Source organism: Arachis hypogaea, chromosome 4 (assembly GCF_003086295.3).
Source record: "Arachis hypogaea cultivar Tifrunner chromosome 4, arahy.Tifrunner.gnm2.J5K5, whole genome shotgun sequence".
In the NCBI taxonomy this organism is placed as follows: Eukaryota; Viridiplantae; Streptophyta; class Magnoliopsida; order Fabales; family Fabaceae; genus Arachis; species Arachis hypogaea.
In genome coordinates this window covers 114980532-114996821 of record NC_092039.1, presented here as the reverse complement: position 1 = coordinate 114996821, position 16290 = coordinate 114980532, and the positions used below count along the sequence as shown (strand labels likewise).

At 36.6% G+C, this 16290-nt stretch overlaps 1 protein-coding gene across 4 annotated transcripts; it reads left to right on the top strand.

Annotated features, from left to right (window-relative positions):
• The first annotated feature begins 629 nt into the window (after positions 1–629).
• On the top strand, positions 630–11569 carry LOC112797413 (K(+) efflux antiporter 2, chloroplastic). 4 transcript variants are annotated; one of them, XM_025840328.3, is made up of 22 exons: positions 705–958; positions 2027–3158; positions 3240–3676; positions 4034–4205; positions 4281–4371; positions 4705–4841; positions 4938–4997; positions 5101–5217; positions 5663–5731; positions 5847–5912; positions 6397–6486; positions 7486–7590; positions 7768–7896; positions 8146–8355; positions 8941–9090; positions 9609–9662; positions 9745–9803; positions 10011–10077; positions 10162–10338; positions 10419–10475; positions 10908–10982; positions 11087–11569. In XM_025840328.3, the coding sequence occupies exons 2-22, from the start codon at positions 2121–2123 to the stop codon at positions 11207–11209; spliced, it is 3483 nt and encodes a 1160-aa protein (XP_025696113.1). In that variant the 5' UTR covers positions 705–958; positions 2027–2120; the 3' UTR covers positions 11210–11569. The 4 variants fall into 4 exon arrangements, with proteins under 4 accessions (XP_025696111.1, XP_025696113.1, XP_072092114.1 ...); XM_072236014.1 differs by having other exon boundaries at positions 723–958; positions 2105–3158; XM_025840326.3 differs by having other exon boundaries at positions 630–958; positions 2027–3676.
• The last annotated feature ends 4721 nt before the right edge of the window (positions 11570–16290 follow it).

Sequence of the window (16290 nt, the reverse complement as noted above, 5' to 3'; positions counted from 1 at the left end):
TGATGTAAGTGTTTAATTTATTTGTTATCAGCATAACTTTTTTTTATTACACAATTTATATCGTGCTTTATTTTATCATCAGCAAAAGTATTTAATTTTATAAATAAATAACTTTTGAATTTTAGTGATAAAGAGATATATAAGAATTAGCTTAAGGGCATTAAAAATAATAACTTTTGATATTTATAATATATTCAATATATTAAAAATATAAAAATTTCAAACTTCAATTTTTTTTTGGTTACTCGCCAATATTTTTTTTACCTTCTTAATAAGGGTTCATTAACCCAGCCCAAAACAAATAAACTATTGCTTTGATTAAAAAGAAAAGTATAAGGATTTGAATCCCACTTTGTGCATGCAACAACTCATTGGTCAGTGATAGATTCTTAAATAGAGCTCAGATTCGTGACGAATTAGTTCTTAACCTGTCGGATTGGGGGATACTATAAAAAATTCAAAAAAAAAAGTACAATTATGACAATAATATTAATAAATTCTTAAATAAAATTCAATACTGCAATTGAGTAATCCTTGGTCTGCCGGGAGGATACCCATAAAAAAAACAACATTAATTCATGTCCCAAAAAAAACATCATTAACTACAAACTTTAGAGTTTAGAAGTAGCAGGTGAGTAAAATAAAATAAAAATAAAAAATAGCTAAAAACCAGTTGTCTTTAATTATTCATGTTTATTTCCCTCTATTCGGGGCGGACTGGTGTATCTTCAAACAAAAACGAGAAAGAGAGAGAGAAAATGAAAGAGAGACACTTAATAACACAAAAGCGAAGAAGCAGGGGCTGCGAGTATGAGGGAGGGAGTGAGAAAAAGCTAGATAGCTTCGAAGACTACGCCGTTTCGTTAATCACATGCATCATTTGATTCTTCTTCACCTTTTCTTCTTCTCCCCATCGATCAACCAGCGTTCCAACAAACCCTCTCTCTCTTTTACTCTCGTGCGTTCTCTCTCTCTCTACATTCTCTCTCTTAATTCTTTAGTTTATATTTTCTCTTTTCGCTTTGAATCTTCCTATTCGATTCCACGTAACTGTTTTCTATTCATCGTTTTTTCCTTTTCGCTTCCTTGTTCTTTATTGCGATTTTTCAATTATTATTTTTGTGAATTGTTGATTTGCGTGTGCGATGTGTGTGAAATGCGTCGAACTTAGTTGTTTCTCAGAATGTTGACTTTATGAATGTGGATTTGTTTCAAGTTTTAGATGTGTTGGTGAACCGTGTGAGCTGTTTGTTTTTCAGTTGAGTGCAAAAATCTTGTTCGATTCGATTTTTTTTTGGGTGAATTAATAAAACGCTGATGTATTAACGTAATTGTTCCTGAACTGTGAGTGTTCGATTTTGAATGTGGAATTGGTTGCAGCTTTCGATGAGTTGGAAACAGAGTGAATTATTTTGTTTTTAGTTGATTGGAGGATCTTGTTGTATTCTTTTTTTTTTTTTTGCATTTTTTTTGCATTTTTTCCCCTTAGGCTAGGCATCGGGATTTTGTAGAATGGGTGATTAGTATTTGTAAAATGACACTATAGTTTGTCTCGGAGAGTGTTATAGTGAATAGTGGATTTGGTTCCATACTTCCATTACTGTTAGTTGTTACAAGTTGAATGTGAAAGGCCTGTTGTATTCCTCGTTTCTATTCATCCTTTAATTGTGTATTCGTATTTTGTACTCCTCAGATTCTTTTGCGAATTTTCTGATTAGCGTATGGATGCTGCGTTGAACTGTGTTGTGGTGCATAGCTTTGACCCAATTTTGCTGTGTTTTGCATATCAAGCGAGTTACTCAGTTATTTGATTTTAGTTAAATGTGAAAATTGTGTATACTCGTGTTCAGCGTTTCTTTTTATTTTATTTTATTTTTTTATTTTGCATCAGATTTGTACGTGAAATGTATTTTATATTTTTTTGCTGCTAGCAATCTGAGTGAGTTGTTTCTTTTTTAATTGAATGCCAAAATCAAGTAGTATTCAGTTTTTCTAATAATTTTGTTATATTTTTTTCTCCCTTCAGGTTTTTGGTTAATTGCTGATTGGTGTATTTAAAAGTTAGTGAATAGTGTTGTTGTATGTGATTGCTTTGTTGTGAAAGGTCAAGAAATTTGAACATGGATATGGCTTGTAGCATACCACAGTCAAGAATGTTTCATGGGGGTGTAGGACCGTGTTACAGGCACAGGTCAGTAGGTCATTTTGAGTTCAGGGGATGTGCATTTATTGGAAACACAAGGAGTGTTTTGAGATTGCGTTTCAGTGGGATGAACAAAACTAGTGATGTTTCTGATTGTTGGAGTAAATTAAGAGTGGTGCCTGTTCGTGAACTTAATGTTTTGAATATGAGTAGTAGTTTGTATTGTAAGAATCTTTTTACTGGTTCTAGAGTAGTTTGGTCAAAATGCCAGGGTAATGATTCTGTGGCATATGTTGATGGGAATGGGAGGAATGTTGATTATGTGGAAGGATCAGGGGAGGATGCTGGGCTGGGTGTTTCCAGTGCTGAACTGGATGCCCCTTTGGAAGAAAGGGAGAGTGAAATAGGAGTAGAGGAACAAAGCGTGGATGAGCTGAAGGAAATATTACAGAAGGCCTTGAAAGAGCTAGAAGTTGCACGTGTAAATAGTACCATGTTTGAGGAAAAGGTGAAAAAGATATCCGAGACTGCAATTTTCTTGCATGATGAAGCGGCAACTGCTTGGAACAGTGTTAATTCTACCCTTGACATCATTCAAGAAATTTCCAATGAGGAACAAATCGCAAAGGAAGCAGTTCAGAATGCAACCATGGCTCTTTCATTGGCCGAGGCTAGGCTTCAGGTAGCCATAGAATCATTGGAGGCTGCAAAAGAAGAGCGTGATTCAGCACAAGGTTCTAATGAGAGCAATGATGAAAATGACATAATAGAAAAGGAGAAGGCACTTTTGGTTGCTCAAGAAGATATCAAGGAGTGCCAAACAAATTTAGCCAACTCCGAGGTGGAGCTTAAACGGTTGCAAAATAGAAAGGAGGAGTTGCAGACGGAAGTTAGCAAATTGCATGAAATTGCTGAAAAGGCACAGCTGGATGCAGTGAAAGCCGAGGAGGATGTCACAAACATAATGCTTTTAGCGGAGCAAGCTGTTGCCTTTGAACTTGAGGCTACAAAACGTGTAAATGATGCAGAGATTGCCTTACAGCGAGCAGATAAGTCTGTTTCTACTTCTAATACTGATACCATTGAAACTATACAGGTAAATCAAGATGTTGTGGCTGTTCCTGAAGAGGAGAAAGTAGTCCAAGGTTTCTCTGGTGATGTCAGTGTTGAAAGAGATGAAGGCTTGCCTATTGATGATGAATCTTTGCTTGGCACGTTATCTTCTGAAACAATATCTGATAAAACCAGCCAACTTCTGGAAGACATAACACAGTCTGACTATTTGAGTGATAACGAGAATTCAGTTCAAACTAAAAAACAAGAAATGCAGAAAGATTTGACTAGAGATAGTTCGTCTCTTGCTCCCAAGGCATTACTGAAGAAATCTTCTCGATTCTTTTCTGCATCATTCTTCTCTTTTACTGAAGAAGATGGAACCGAGTTCACACCAGCATCAGTTTTCCAGAGCCTTATGTTATCTGCAAAGCAGCAGTTTCCCAAGCTGGTTCTTGGGTTGTTGTTTATGGGAGCAGGGTGCGTATGATCTTGATTCATTTTATTCCTTTGTTGCCATTGCTTTTCTTCTAAAATTTCTAATAGGGAAGACTGCATGCATCATGTGTTTAGCTTATTACAGTATACATGCCAAAAATTAGGATGAAATTTTAGAGCTCTCTGTGCAACGTGTTAAGATTATCTATGTTTGAAACTGATTTTAAAGCTTACTTTGGTGTTTGGAAAGGGATATATGCCCCGGTATGTGGCAGGTTTGCTTGAGTTGTACGTATTTTTATTGGAAAATATATTGCGCCTTCCTGCTATGTTATTTTAAATGCAAGATTTAGTATGAAGACTAACCATAATAAACAAGTGGTGGATTTTGTACTGCAGGGTTGCCATCTATGCCAATAGAGGAGAAAGGACTGCTCAGCTGCTTCAACAGCCTGAAGTTATTGTGACCAGTGTTGAAGAAGCTTCCAGTAGTGCAAAGCCACTGGTTAAGCAATTTAAGAAACTCTCTAAGAAAATAAAGAAAATTATTGCATCGTTACCTCAGCAAGAGGTTTGTTTTCCAACCTTTTCCATTCATTGATGTTCAATTTTATAAGTTTCGTGACTTGATATGATATTTTGTCAGGTGAATGAAGAAGAAGCCTCCCTCTTTGATGTGCTATGGTTATTACTTGCAAGTGTTATATTTGTACCAATATTTCAAAAACTTCCCGGAGGTAACTAAGTTGTGATGTTCTATTATTGTTGAATTGCACCATCAGACAAAGTATAGAAAAGTTGCTCTTTTTTATGTGATATTTAGTTAGACTGTGATTAGGCACAGTACTCATATTTTGCATGAATCTCTATTTTTCTTCGTCAGGGTTCTTTTTCTTCATGACATTGCTAGTTTAGTTATGGCAATTGATGAAACTGTAGTGGTTAAAAGCAGGATTTTTCATTTCAATAGAAAGTGGTTCTCTGGCTGTGTTTTGGATTATAAAGTAGGTTGTTTGATATTTCAAATATTGTGGTGCTTATGATATGTCCTATTCCGCAATAATGTTTAGGCAGCCCTGTTCTTGGCTACTTGGCTGCTGGAATCTTAATTGGGCCTTATGGCCTCTCTATAATTCGACATGTTCATGGGACAAAGGCAATTGCTGAATTTGGTGTTGTTTTCCTTTTATTCAACATTGGCCTGGAGGTGGGATTTCCTATAAATTCTTATTCTTGTTAACTTTGACCATCAACCATACTCAGAAGATTTGAACTGAAGCTCTGAACTGCTTTGCTGTGTTAGCTCTCTGTTGAAAGACTTAGTTCAATGAAGAAATATGTCTTTGGATTAGGCTCAGCTCAGGTGATTGGGATTTTCCATATTTCCTTGTTGCTTACTTCAAGCTATTTTTGATACTTGAGTAATTTATTAGCTGATAAATGCTTGCATGTATGAGTGAATACAGGTTTTGGCAACTGCTGTAGTTGTTGGATTGGTGGCTCGTATTTGTGGCCAGGCTGGTCCTGCAGCTATTGTCATTGGGAATGGCCTCGCATTATCATCAACTGCGGTTGTTCTGCAGGTAAATAACCTCACTACTATATGCTTTTTTTTTTCTTTCTCTTTTTTAACTCCAAAAAAAAAAAAAAACCAAAACTTTTGAAGGTTTGAATATCTGAACTTTTGGTATAATTTCACAGAAAGTAGCCAATTTTAGCTATAATCAAGTATCTATTTATTTTATCTTCTCCCTTTTCTTGGGAGGTATACTTAATTTTAAAATGTTACTTTGGCCAAGTAATTGCAATTTTCTTCTTGTGGTTCCCATTTGCTGATTAAGTGTACTAATACCAATTAATATTTATTACCACCTAATAAAGCTTGATGTAGTTGTAAGTATCGCATGTTCCTTGTTGAAAGCTGCTCATCTGAGTTAAATATATGCTGCAACTACTATGTTCTATCTATTTTCTTTTCTGTGATTTCTGGTCATAGCGATGCTGTCATACGGTGAACTTTTTTAACAGGTGTTGCAGGAGAGAGGTGAGAGCACATCACGGCATGGACGAGCTACATTCTCTGTTTTACTTTTTCAGGTTACTTTATAGCTTGTAACTTGGCTATATATCTAGAGACTGCAGGAAATTATTATCTATTTATTTGCTATAGTATGAGAAATGTAATTCTTTATGATATATTTCTTCTATTCAGGATTTGGCAGTCGTGGTCTTGCTGATACTCATTCCTCTTATTTCACCCAATTCTTCCAAAGGAGGGGTAAGATTTTTTCTCAAGCATTATTAGTCTTGAAGTATCTATTTGTGATTGGAAGACCATATTGTGGTCATAATAGCACATGATTAACTTGCATGGATTCCTTTCAAAGTGAGAAGCATGAGAGACTGTTTATGACTTTGAAATGTTCAAGGTGTGGTTGGTAGTATAACCACATTGCATCATGACGAAGATTTTTTGTTTGTTATTCCTCCTCCACTTCCCTGGAACTTAATGTGGAACTAATAATTATTTTTAGGACCTACGGTAAATTGATATATTCTTTTAGGAAAGAAAATTATTTTAAAATATGCTTCGAAATGGTCAGGGCATAGTCTTCTTTTCTAATTTAACTAAATTCTTATATGTTTATAGTGGGAATTGTTGATGTAACCTTGCTTGTGGTTTATATAACAATTTTTTCCATATGCATACCCTCCTATCATTCTTTGTTTTCCTCACGGTAAATATCATAATATATCTCCAGGTTGGTTTTCAAGCCATTGCTGAAGCTCTTGGATTGGCTGCTGTTAAGGCAGCAATTGCCATTACTGCCATAATTGCAGGTGGACGATTGGTAAGTGGTATGTAGTATGTTGAACTCGGGTGTACTATCTCTCATCGACATGATTTATGATACATTTCGTGTGCAATTCTAATCTGGATAGGTGATGCTTGCCTTTTTATACTTGAAGGAAATATTATATTCTGTTAGGGACTTGGGTATTATGGGGTGCTCAAAGTCCCACATCGAGTAGTATGGGATGCTTGATGTTGTATATAAGGAGAGTGGTTTTTCCCCCTTGACAGCTAGCTTTTAAGGTGTGGTTTCCTACTTTCCTTAGATACCTAACAATGGTATCAGAGCGTGGTTGTCGGCGCCATGGAAAGGGCTATCTATAGGCTGGATTAAGGTGAATACCGAATACTGATAGACCGTAGCAAAGTGGCTACCGTTGGGTCCGTGTCGATAGAGTGAAGCCGCCGTGGACGTCGGCTCTCCAGGGCCGGTGTATTGTTAGGGACTTGGGTATTATGGGGTGCTCAAAGTCCCACATCGAGTAGTATGGGATGCTTGATGTTGTATATAAGGAGAGTGGTTCTTCCCCCTTAACAGCTAGCTTTTAAGGTGTGGTTTCCCACTTTCCTTAGATACTTAACATATTCTCTTTACCCGATGATAAACTAAATCTATTTTGTTTTATCTTTTTAATCTTTCATTTGAAAGAATTTCAATTCATCTAAGTTTGTTGAAAATGCATTAATTCCACAGGTTTTCATGTTATATATGATCTTTTAAAACTCAATTCGGTTTTTCATGATGGACAGAAGTTACCAATGAGTTGAAATACATATATGAAATTTAATGCTTATATTACTAGATGTGGTATTGGCCTTCAATTATTGAACATAAGATAGGTGGAAGTTTCTCTATACATATTTTCTGGGTCCAGTGGGAATAAATGGATGGCTAGTCTTGTTGTTCTTGGGGTTCATTTGGAAGGCATCTTATGGTGTACTTAATTTTCACATGTGATTATGCCCTATACTGAAAATTCTTAATTCCACTATGCAGCTCCTTCGACCAATATATAAGCAAGTTGCAGAAAATCAAAATGCAGAAATATTCTCTGCCAACACACTCCTTGTTATTCTTGGGACCAGTCTTCTTACAGCCAGGGTATGTTGTTGCCCTATTGCTTTCCCTTTATCCTAACATTTGGCTTTTACTTTCAGTTAGCGCTTTTTTTTTTTTGGGGTAGTGTTCTTGTTGGTGAAATCCTTGGGTTTATGTCCATTGTGATTAATCTGTTATTCTTCATTATGATGTTTTACATCTCTCTCTCTCTCAAAACAGGCAGGGCTTTCAATGGCATTGGGAGCATTTTTGGCTGGTTTACTGCTGGCAGAAACTGAATTTTCGTTACAGGTTGAATCTGATATTGCTCCATACCGTGGCCTTCTTTTGGGGTTATTCTTTATGACGGTAGGTGCTGAATATTGAACTTCACAAATTTATTGGTTGTATTGGTTCTATTTGTTCTCAAGATACATCTAATTTTCTTCTAGTATATAGGTATGAACTATATTATTATGAGAATCTTTGGAAGCTACGGAATAGCTTAAGAAATCTTGATAAAAAATGATAAAGCCAGCATCAATATTGCCTATGTATTAATGATGACGATGACATGAGTCTGGGCAATTAATTGCATGACTTTTTGCTACTTTTCAGGTTGGAATGTCAATTGATCCAAAACTTCTTGTTTCAAACTTCCCAGTTATCACCAGCACACTGGGACTGTTAATATGTGGCAAGACTATCTTGGTTTCTGTCATTGGTAAAATCTTTGGGATTTCTATCATTTCTGCCATAAGAACTGGTCTTCTTCTTGCTCCTGGTGGAGAATTTGCATTTGTGGCTTTTGGTGAAGCTGTTAATCAGGTTTTTGTCCTCAAACATGTTTCTTCTACCAAGGATTGTTTTATAAATCATGTTTTACTCCAGGCCTTCTTATTCATGTAAAATAAGTCACTTGGCAGGAGTTTTCATAATGAATGGATGATAATAGGTGCTAGCCAGGCTAGTATACCATAATTTTCTCACTTTTTTATTATCATTATTTTACATGATATGCCTTAAGAATTCTGCGATTTAATAATCTGTTCTTGCATTTTCTTGTTTCCTGGAATTTATAGATTAATGCTATTTGTTTTAAGAGGAAGTTTTAGGTGCATGCCTCATACTTTAATGATTTCCTATTATTGCCTAGAAGTATTTCTGGAAGGATCAGAGTCATAGGATTCTATCTGAGGTTTTTGCATTTCTGTTACCTGCTTAGAATACAAGTATGGAAAGGACTTTAATGATTGTCTGAAATCAGAGAATCACTAGTGTATGTGTGAGCATACACACCCGTGTTTGTGTATACATTTTTCAATTTGATTGATCCTCATTTGGAGTTGAAAAATTCAAAAAGATATATTAGCTGCTAAGGCTTTCCCCCCTTGTTAATCGGGACTTCTGCAGGGCATAATGTCTTCTGAGATGTCTTCCTTGCTCTTTCTTGTCGTGGGCCTGTCAATGGCCATTACACCTTGGTTGGCTGCAGGAGGCCAGCTGATTGCTTCCCGTTTTGAGCAGCACGATGTTCGAAGTTTATTACCTGTGGAAAGTGAGGTAGAACCTCTTACATTTGAATAGGCATTTAGCAGTATCTATGATGGTACTTTCTTATTGGTGAAGTGATCAACTTTCTTAATTGCACATTTCTTGTCAGAACAAGCAGAGAGGAGATTAGTTTAAAATTGTAAAGCTAACTAGCCTGGTAAATCTTTTATGAAGTCAGTTAAAGTCATATAAGTCCTCTCCAACCCAAAACTTCGTATTGATGCTAAATATGTCTAATGGCTATTATTTTGAAAAGGAACTTTTATGTGCTTTATCCATTTTTATATTGGAACCTGTTTTATATTTGAAATATTTTGGCCTGTATGTTCTTTAACATCCTTGCGTACATTGCTTAGTAGATTGTATATCATTTTATACAAGGTTCCTAGTAAGGAGATTTTGTAGGAGCATTTCTTTCACTACTAATAGATGGTGGATTCAGTTAAACCATAAGAGTTTACCGTTTGTTTCTTTAATCTAGAGTGGAAGCTGTTATTCAACTTATTTTTGAGTGTCCTCTTTTACAGACAGATGATCTGCAAGATCATATCATCATTTGTGGGTTTGGGCGAGTTGGTCAGGTAAATTTTGGCTTCTTTTTTTTTTATATATTGGTTGAAATAATAGATAATGTGAAAAAATATACATCTTTGTTATTTTCAGATCATTGCCCAACTTCTTTCTGAGAGACTTATTCCTTTTGTTGCACTAGATGTGAGAAGGTAACAATGTATAACGGGAAAATATCATCCTTCTCTTTTATTCTTTCATGTGAATGAATAATTTGGAAGCTACTATTTACTTTTTAAACTTAAAATATAAAACAAAGTCACAAGCACCATATTTGATATTCCTGAATTCAGAATCCCTTGGATAGGAAACGTCATATGAAATTCACTTGTTATGAAATTTTTTGTTAATATACACAGTGATAGAGTGGCAGTTGGACGTGCCCTGGATCTGCCAGTATACTTTGGTGATGCTGGTAGTCGAGAGGTAGGGCACACGATTCTGTAGCTGAGCTTGCATAATAGCTCACTAATGTGTTCTTTACTGACTTTATTTCTAATGCATGACTAGGTCCTCCATAAAGTTGGGGCTGAAAGAGCATGTGCTGCAGCAATAACTCTAGATACACCTGGTGCAAATTATAGAACCGTTTGGGCTCTGAGCAAGTACTTCCCAAATGTGAAGACTTTTGTTCGTGCTCATGATGTTGATCATGGATTGAATTTAGAGAAGGCTGGAGCTACTGCTGTAATATTCCTAGGCCTAGTGTAATTTATTGCATTTTTAGCAAAACAAAGCAGGCTATTAAAACTTTTTGCCACTTGCAGGTTGTTCCAGAGACCTTAGAACCTAGTCTTCAACTAGCAGCTGCTGTCTTGGCTCAGGTAAATCTATCTACATTGCCATCCTATTTTTAGAGCATATATATCACCTAAAAAAAAATCATTTTTTTGTGCTTGCAACAATATAGTGTTATTAGTATTTAGTAGTATGTTTGATTACGACAGAAGGTTTTCCCTCTGTATAAATAACTGAGTAACAGTAAACATTTCCCATAAAAATGAGTATCTGTTCTGCTGTATTGCACAGTAAAGATTGGCTCTATCTGATTGCCAATACTAGCTGTTCTCAAAATTGTAAAATGCAAATAAATAAAAATGAAAACTGAGTTTTGTTCAGTTTGGGCATTCTTAGACTCTTAATCATTCAAAAGCAACACTGGTAGTATATTTCTTACTAGTTTAGATTACATCCCAATGGCACGCTATTGCATGGAGACATATGAACTTTAGTGTTCTAACCATTTCTCCTTTCAGGCCAAGCTTCCCACATCGGAGATTGCAGCAACCATAAATGAATTCAGATCCCGCCATCTGGCCGAGCTCACGGAGGTACACTTCCCTTGTAAATACTTGAAAAAAAAAAATCTCTAACTTCTTGTATTGCTCTTGTATAGTTGATGTACGATTTTTTTTCAATGTTGTGTTTTATTCAGCTGTGCGAAGCAAGTGGAAGTTCTCTTGGTTATGGATTCAATAGAATTATGAGCAAACCCAAATCTCAATCACCGGATTCACTTGATGATGCTCAAGTGTCTGAAGGGACATTGGCCGTATGAGGTTAACTCTAACCCCATATAGAGAAATTAGAATGCAAAAGCAAACACTTAGGAAAAAGAAATAATTGTTAGAAAAAGGTGTATAGCAAATCGATCATATGTTCCAACATTATGTATAGAAATATAGCCGCGGATAGAAAAAAGATGCAATAGTTTTATCTTATTGCCATCTTTTTTCTTCTACCAAAAATTTTGGTTCACGAACCTCTATTTATTGTTGTAAGTGGCATCGTCGTCAAGTTTCATTTCATTTGCGCTGCTTGCCTAACTTCTGTAAGAAGGTAATATATCTCCATTCTTTATGAAGTGTATGCCATTTTTCTAGACAATAATGCAACGCAATGAACAATTTGTGATCCAGAACCGTATTTTAATTTCTATGCCCTAGACGTCAAATTAAAGTTGTTCAGTTGCATCATGGGCGTAAGCTTTTGATTGTTTGATACCATTCTAAGTAATTTTAGAAAGTTCCTTCTTTAACTGCATAGTGCATTTATCATTTCACCTCAAATTAGGGACCTCGAGGTAAACTAATTCTCTGGTCATCACTTTCTCAACTTGGAAATCTCATCTCATTATCCTGCATAGATTGTAAGACAATGAATTTCAATTTATTTTATAGGATATTTGTGTTTTATTAATAGAATTACATTCAAGATAATAATGGAATAAAAATGATAAGTTTAATTTTACCTTTAACTTTACAAATCACCTTTGTCTAACCTCTTTAGAAATCTTTTCATAACTTGGCCATGTCGTGTCATACATCAAATTAATGTCCTCCGTTATTGCCCGAGTCACTGCATTAAGGGCATAAAACATTGGATAACAAGGAATTGATATACTAATTAGAATACGCATAAAAGTCATCACTGTTATCTCCATTGAGCTCTGGCAGTAGTGTGTTGCCTTTGCTCCGCTCCAGATGCCTATGATGAGTCTACAGGTGGTGGAGGCGGTGGTGGCAGACTTGTCTGTGGCGAAAATGGAGGAGGTGGAGTCCATACCGATGTAGGCATATGGGGATGAGGGCAGGGCTCACATAGTGCGAGTTGGGATCATTAAAAATGACTGAAATAAAGGATGGTGATGATATGGTAGGTCTGGGACGAGCTGAGGTAGACAGTGGTAAGGAGGCAACCACAGAAGTACCAGGGGTCATCGTCACCCTACCCCTGCCTTGACCACTACTACTGACATTCTTACATGAAAGTTAACATAAACAATAATCAATAAACATAAACATGAGCAATAAATTGGTAACTTCAAAGAACTGAATTTCAAAAATCAACTTTAAAACTTTTTAACAAAATTTTGGCAGATTTTTTCTTAAATTAGATGCGCCGCCAAACAATATTCTCATTTTTCTCAAATTAAACAATCTCAATAATAACCAAGACATTAATGACATCAAAATTTTAAAATCTTTTTAACAAAATAGAGTAATACCCCAAATAGGTCCCCAAGAAATTTACCATTCGACAGTTTTGTCCCCCACAAAATTTAACTAAGATTTTGACCCTGAGGTTCTCAGATATCACCCAAATACGTCCTCAAAACTGTTTGATCCAGTTAAAGTGGTGACGTGTCAGGTCAATTGTGACATGTCACCTTTAGGACATTTTGGTCCCCATCCACGGTGGACAAAACGACGTCGTATTGGAACCAGTGGCAAAACGACGTCGTTTCGGGGAGGACAAATTCGTCCCCACTTAGACAGAGAATGCAAACGGCGTCGTTTTCATGTTGGGGACCTATTTGTCTTATAATAGTATTTTAGGGGACCTATTTGACCTATAATTTGTGATGTTAAAAGAAGCTATATTTACTTCAACGCAAACCCTTTAAAAACACATTGACATTGGTCTGTTCATTTATCAAAATGGTAACATAAACCTGAGAACTCAAACATGTTAACCACACAAATATTTGGCTTCAATAGCAACATAAACGAAATCAAGTCAAAGAAGGTTTATTTTCTTTAACACAAACTAAACGAAACCATTCTAAATAACATAACGTCTTCTTCCTCCAACATAACAAAATGTGGTAACATAACTAAGACAACAACTTTCACACTAATTCTTAGAAGTAGCATTTCTTGAAAGACTGGTTCAACCCTCGTGTGCAACAAGTGGCACAGTATCTAAGTTGTTCAAATTCATTCCAATATGAGGGTTGAACCAGTCTTTCAAGAAATGATGCTTGTAACAGCCCAGACCACCCGCTAGCACGATATTGTCCGCTTTGGCACACAAGACCTCACGATTTTACCTTTGACGACAGAGATGCTAGTCGAAACCCCCCACACTCACTCGTCAAAACGCGTCATGCTAGGGAGAGGTATCCGCATCCTTATAAGGCATGCTTCATTCCCCTCCCCAACCGATGTGGGACCTTACAATCCACCCCCCTAAGGGAGCCCAGCGCCCTCGCTGACACATCAATTCGGGCTCTGGTTCTGATACCATCTGTAACAGCCCAAACCACTCGCTAGCACGATATTGTCCGCTTTGGCACACAAGGCCTCACAGTTTTGCCTTTGACGATAGGGATGCTAGCCGAAGGCCCCCACACTCACTCGTCAAAACACGTCATGCTAGGGAGAGGTATCCACACCCTTATAAGGCATGCTTCGTTCCCCTCCCCAACCGATATGGGACCTTACAATGCTTCTAAGAATTAGTGTGAAAGTTGTTGTTTTAGTTATGTTACCACCTTTTGTTATGTTGGAGGAAAAAGACGTTATGTTATTTAAAATGGTTTCGTTTAGTTTGTGTTGAAGAAAATAAACCTTCTTTTAACTTGATTTGGTTTGTGTTGCTATTGAAGCCAAATATTTGTGTGGTTAACATGTTTGAGTTCTCAGGTTTATGTTACTATTTTGATAAATGAACAGACCAATGTCAATGTGTTTTTAAGGGGTTTGCATTGAAGTAAATATAACTTTTTTTAACATCACGAGTTATAGGTCAAATAGGTCCCCTAAGATACTATTATAAGACAAATAGGTCCCCAACAGGAAAACGATGCCGTTTGCATTCTCTGTCTAAGTGGGGACGAATTTGTCCTCCCCAAAATGACGTCGTTTTGCCACTGGTTCCAATACGACGTCGTTTTGTCCAGCGTGGATGGGGACCAAAATGTCCTAAAGGTGACATGTCACCACTTTAATCGGATCAAACGGTTTTGGGGACGTATTTGGGGGATATCTGAGAACCTCAGGGTCAAAATCTTAGTTAAATTTTGTGGGGGACAAAACTGTCGGATGGTAAATTTCTTGGGGACCTATTTGGGGTATTACTCAACAAAATATTTGCAGACTTTTTCTTTAAATTCGAGACCTCTACCTAACAACACTCATTTTTCACAACTGTACACGATCTCAATAACAACTAAGATATTAATGACATCAAAACTTTAAAATTCCTGAAAAAAATTTGGTCAAATATTTTCTTAAATCAATGCCTCCACCAAACAACATTCTTATTTTCACAAAAGTACAAATTCAAACAAACATTTAATCAAACAATTATTATGCAACCCTTTATTACTTTGTGATTTCCAGAAAAAAAAAAGGTCAAAAATGAGCTACTAGAGTACTAGACATCCTTCTTCCTCCTCCTCCTAAAAACTCATCCTAAAAAATTTAAATCCAACAAAAATTTAAAATTTGTACAACTTAAATAATTTAGTACTTGTTAGATATTTAAATCAACTTGCACTAAGCACCGCCATTGGAATTATCATGAATTAGCTAGAGTTGCATGGATATGAGAATCAAGAAACAACTAGATACAAGAGTCCAAATATATATGCTGAAAAGTTTGAAAAGTCAAAAGATTAGAGTTCAAATTGAAGAAGGTAACATGCAACTAGTATTTTCACAAGCTTCCTGCCGCCAAGACTCAAGGATAGTTTATTATGTTAGAAAGTGTTTTTTGTATTATTAAACCACCGCCTATAGACATCTATAAATAGGTGGGATCGGTATCATAGTTGGGATATATGTTCCTTGAAATCAAATTATGGTTATGAGAAGTGTTTTGTTCCATGAGTATCATGAGTGTTAGTGAATCTAAGAAATTGAAAACATGATAGCGTCATTTATATGAGTGAGTGATCCTAGGGCCAATTGAAGAGTGGGTATAGTATTTACATTTGGTATCAGAGCTGGTTAATCCAGCGCCTGGTGTCTGAGAGTTTGTGAGGTGTGGGAGAGTTCTCACATAGTTGTTGATTCATAGAGTCGGCATGGCAAACACTTTCAATATTGTGTGGTCCGGTCCCAAATTAAATGGGAAACTTGATTATAGTTATTGGGAGACTTTGATGTCTACCCATTTGAAGGCCCAGAACCTGTGGAATTTCATTGAACCGGGTTTGCAAGAAGGAGCAGATGCTGCCCAACAGAGGAGGGATCAATTGGCGCTATCTCAAATTCATCAAGGAGTAGATTATACGGTATTTGGCAAAATAGCAAATGCCAAAAGTGCAAAGGAAGCATGGAACACGTTGAAGCTGTCATACAAAGGCGTAGATAAAGCTCAAAAAGCAAAGCTACAATCTTTGAGAAGAGAATATGAAAGGTACGAGATGTCGAGCTCAGAAACTGTTGAGCAATATTTTACTCGTATTACAGATCTTGTCAATAAGATGAGAGTCTATGGAGAAGATATGCCCGATAGCAAAGTAGTGGAGAAAATTCTTCGCACCATGCCGATGAAGTATGACCATGTGGTGACTACGATACTAGAGTCACACGATATGGACACCATGACGATTGCAGAGTTGCAAGGAACCATGGAAAGCCACATCAGTAGAATACTAGAGAAGTCTGAAAAATCAACCGAGGAAGCCCTGAAAAGCCGAGTGAATTTCAACAACGTTGCAGAATCAAACCGTACACAAGAAGGACGAGGTCGTGGTTTTAATTTTCAAAGTAGAGGTAGAGGAAGTTTCAGAGGTAGAGGTCGTGGCAATTACAACCAAGGAAGTTACAATAATTTTACACCACCTAATCAAGGAAGAGGTGGAATGAATTTCAGGCCTGTCAACCGAGGAAGAGGTCGAGGAAATTT

Excerpts from the sequence above, each read along its gene's own strand:
- LOC112797413 (XM_025840326.3), top strand. The coding sequence starts at position 2,121 with ATGGATATGGCTTGTAGCATACCACAGTCAAGAATGTTTCATGGGGGT. Across the intron at positions 3,677-4,033 it reads TTGTTGTTTATGGGAGCAGG|GGTTGCCATCTATGCCAATA; the intron begins GTGCGTATGATC and ends TTTGTACTGCAG. Across the intron at positions 5,218-5,662 it reads CAACTGCGGTTGTTCTGCAG|GTGTTGCAGGAGAGAGGTGA; the intron begins GTAAATAACCTC and ends CTTTTTTAACAG.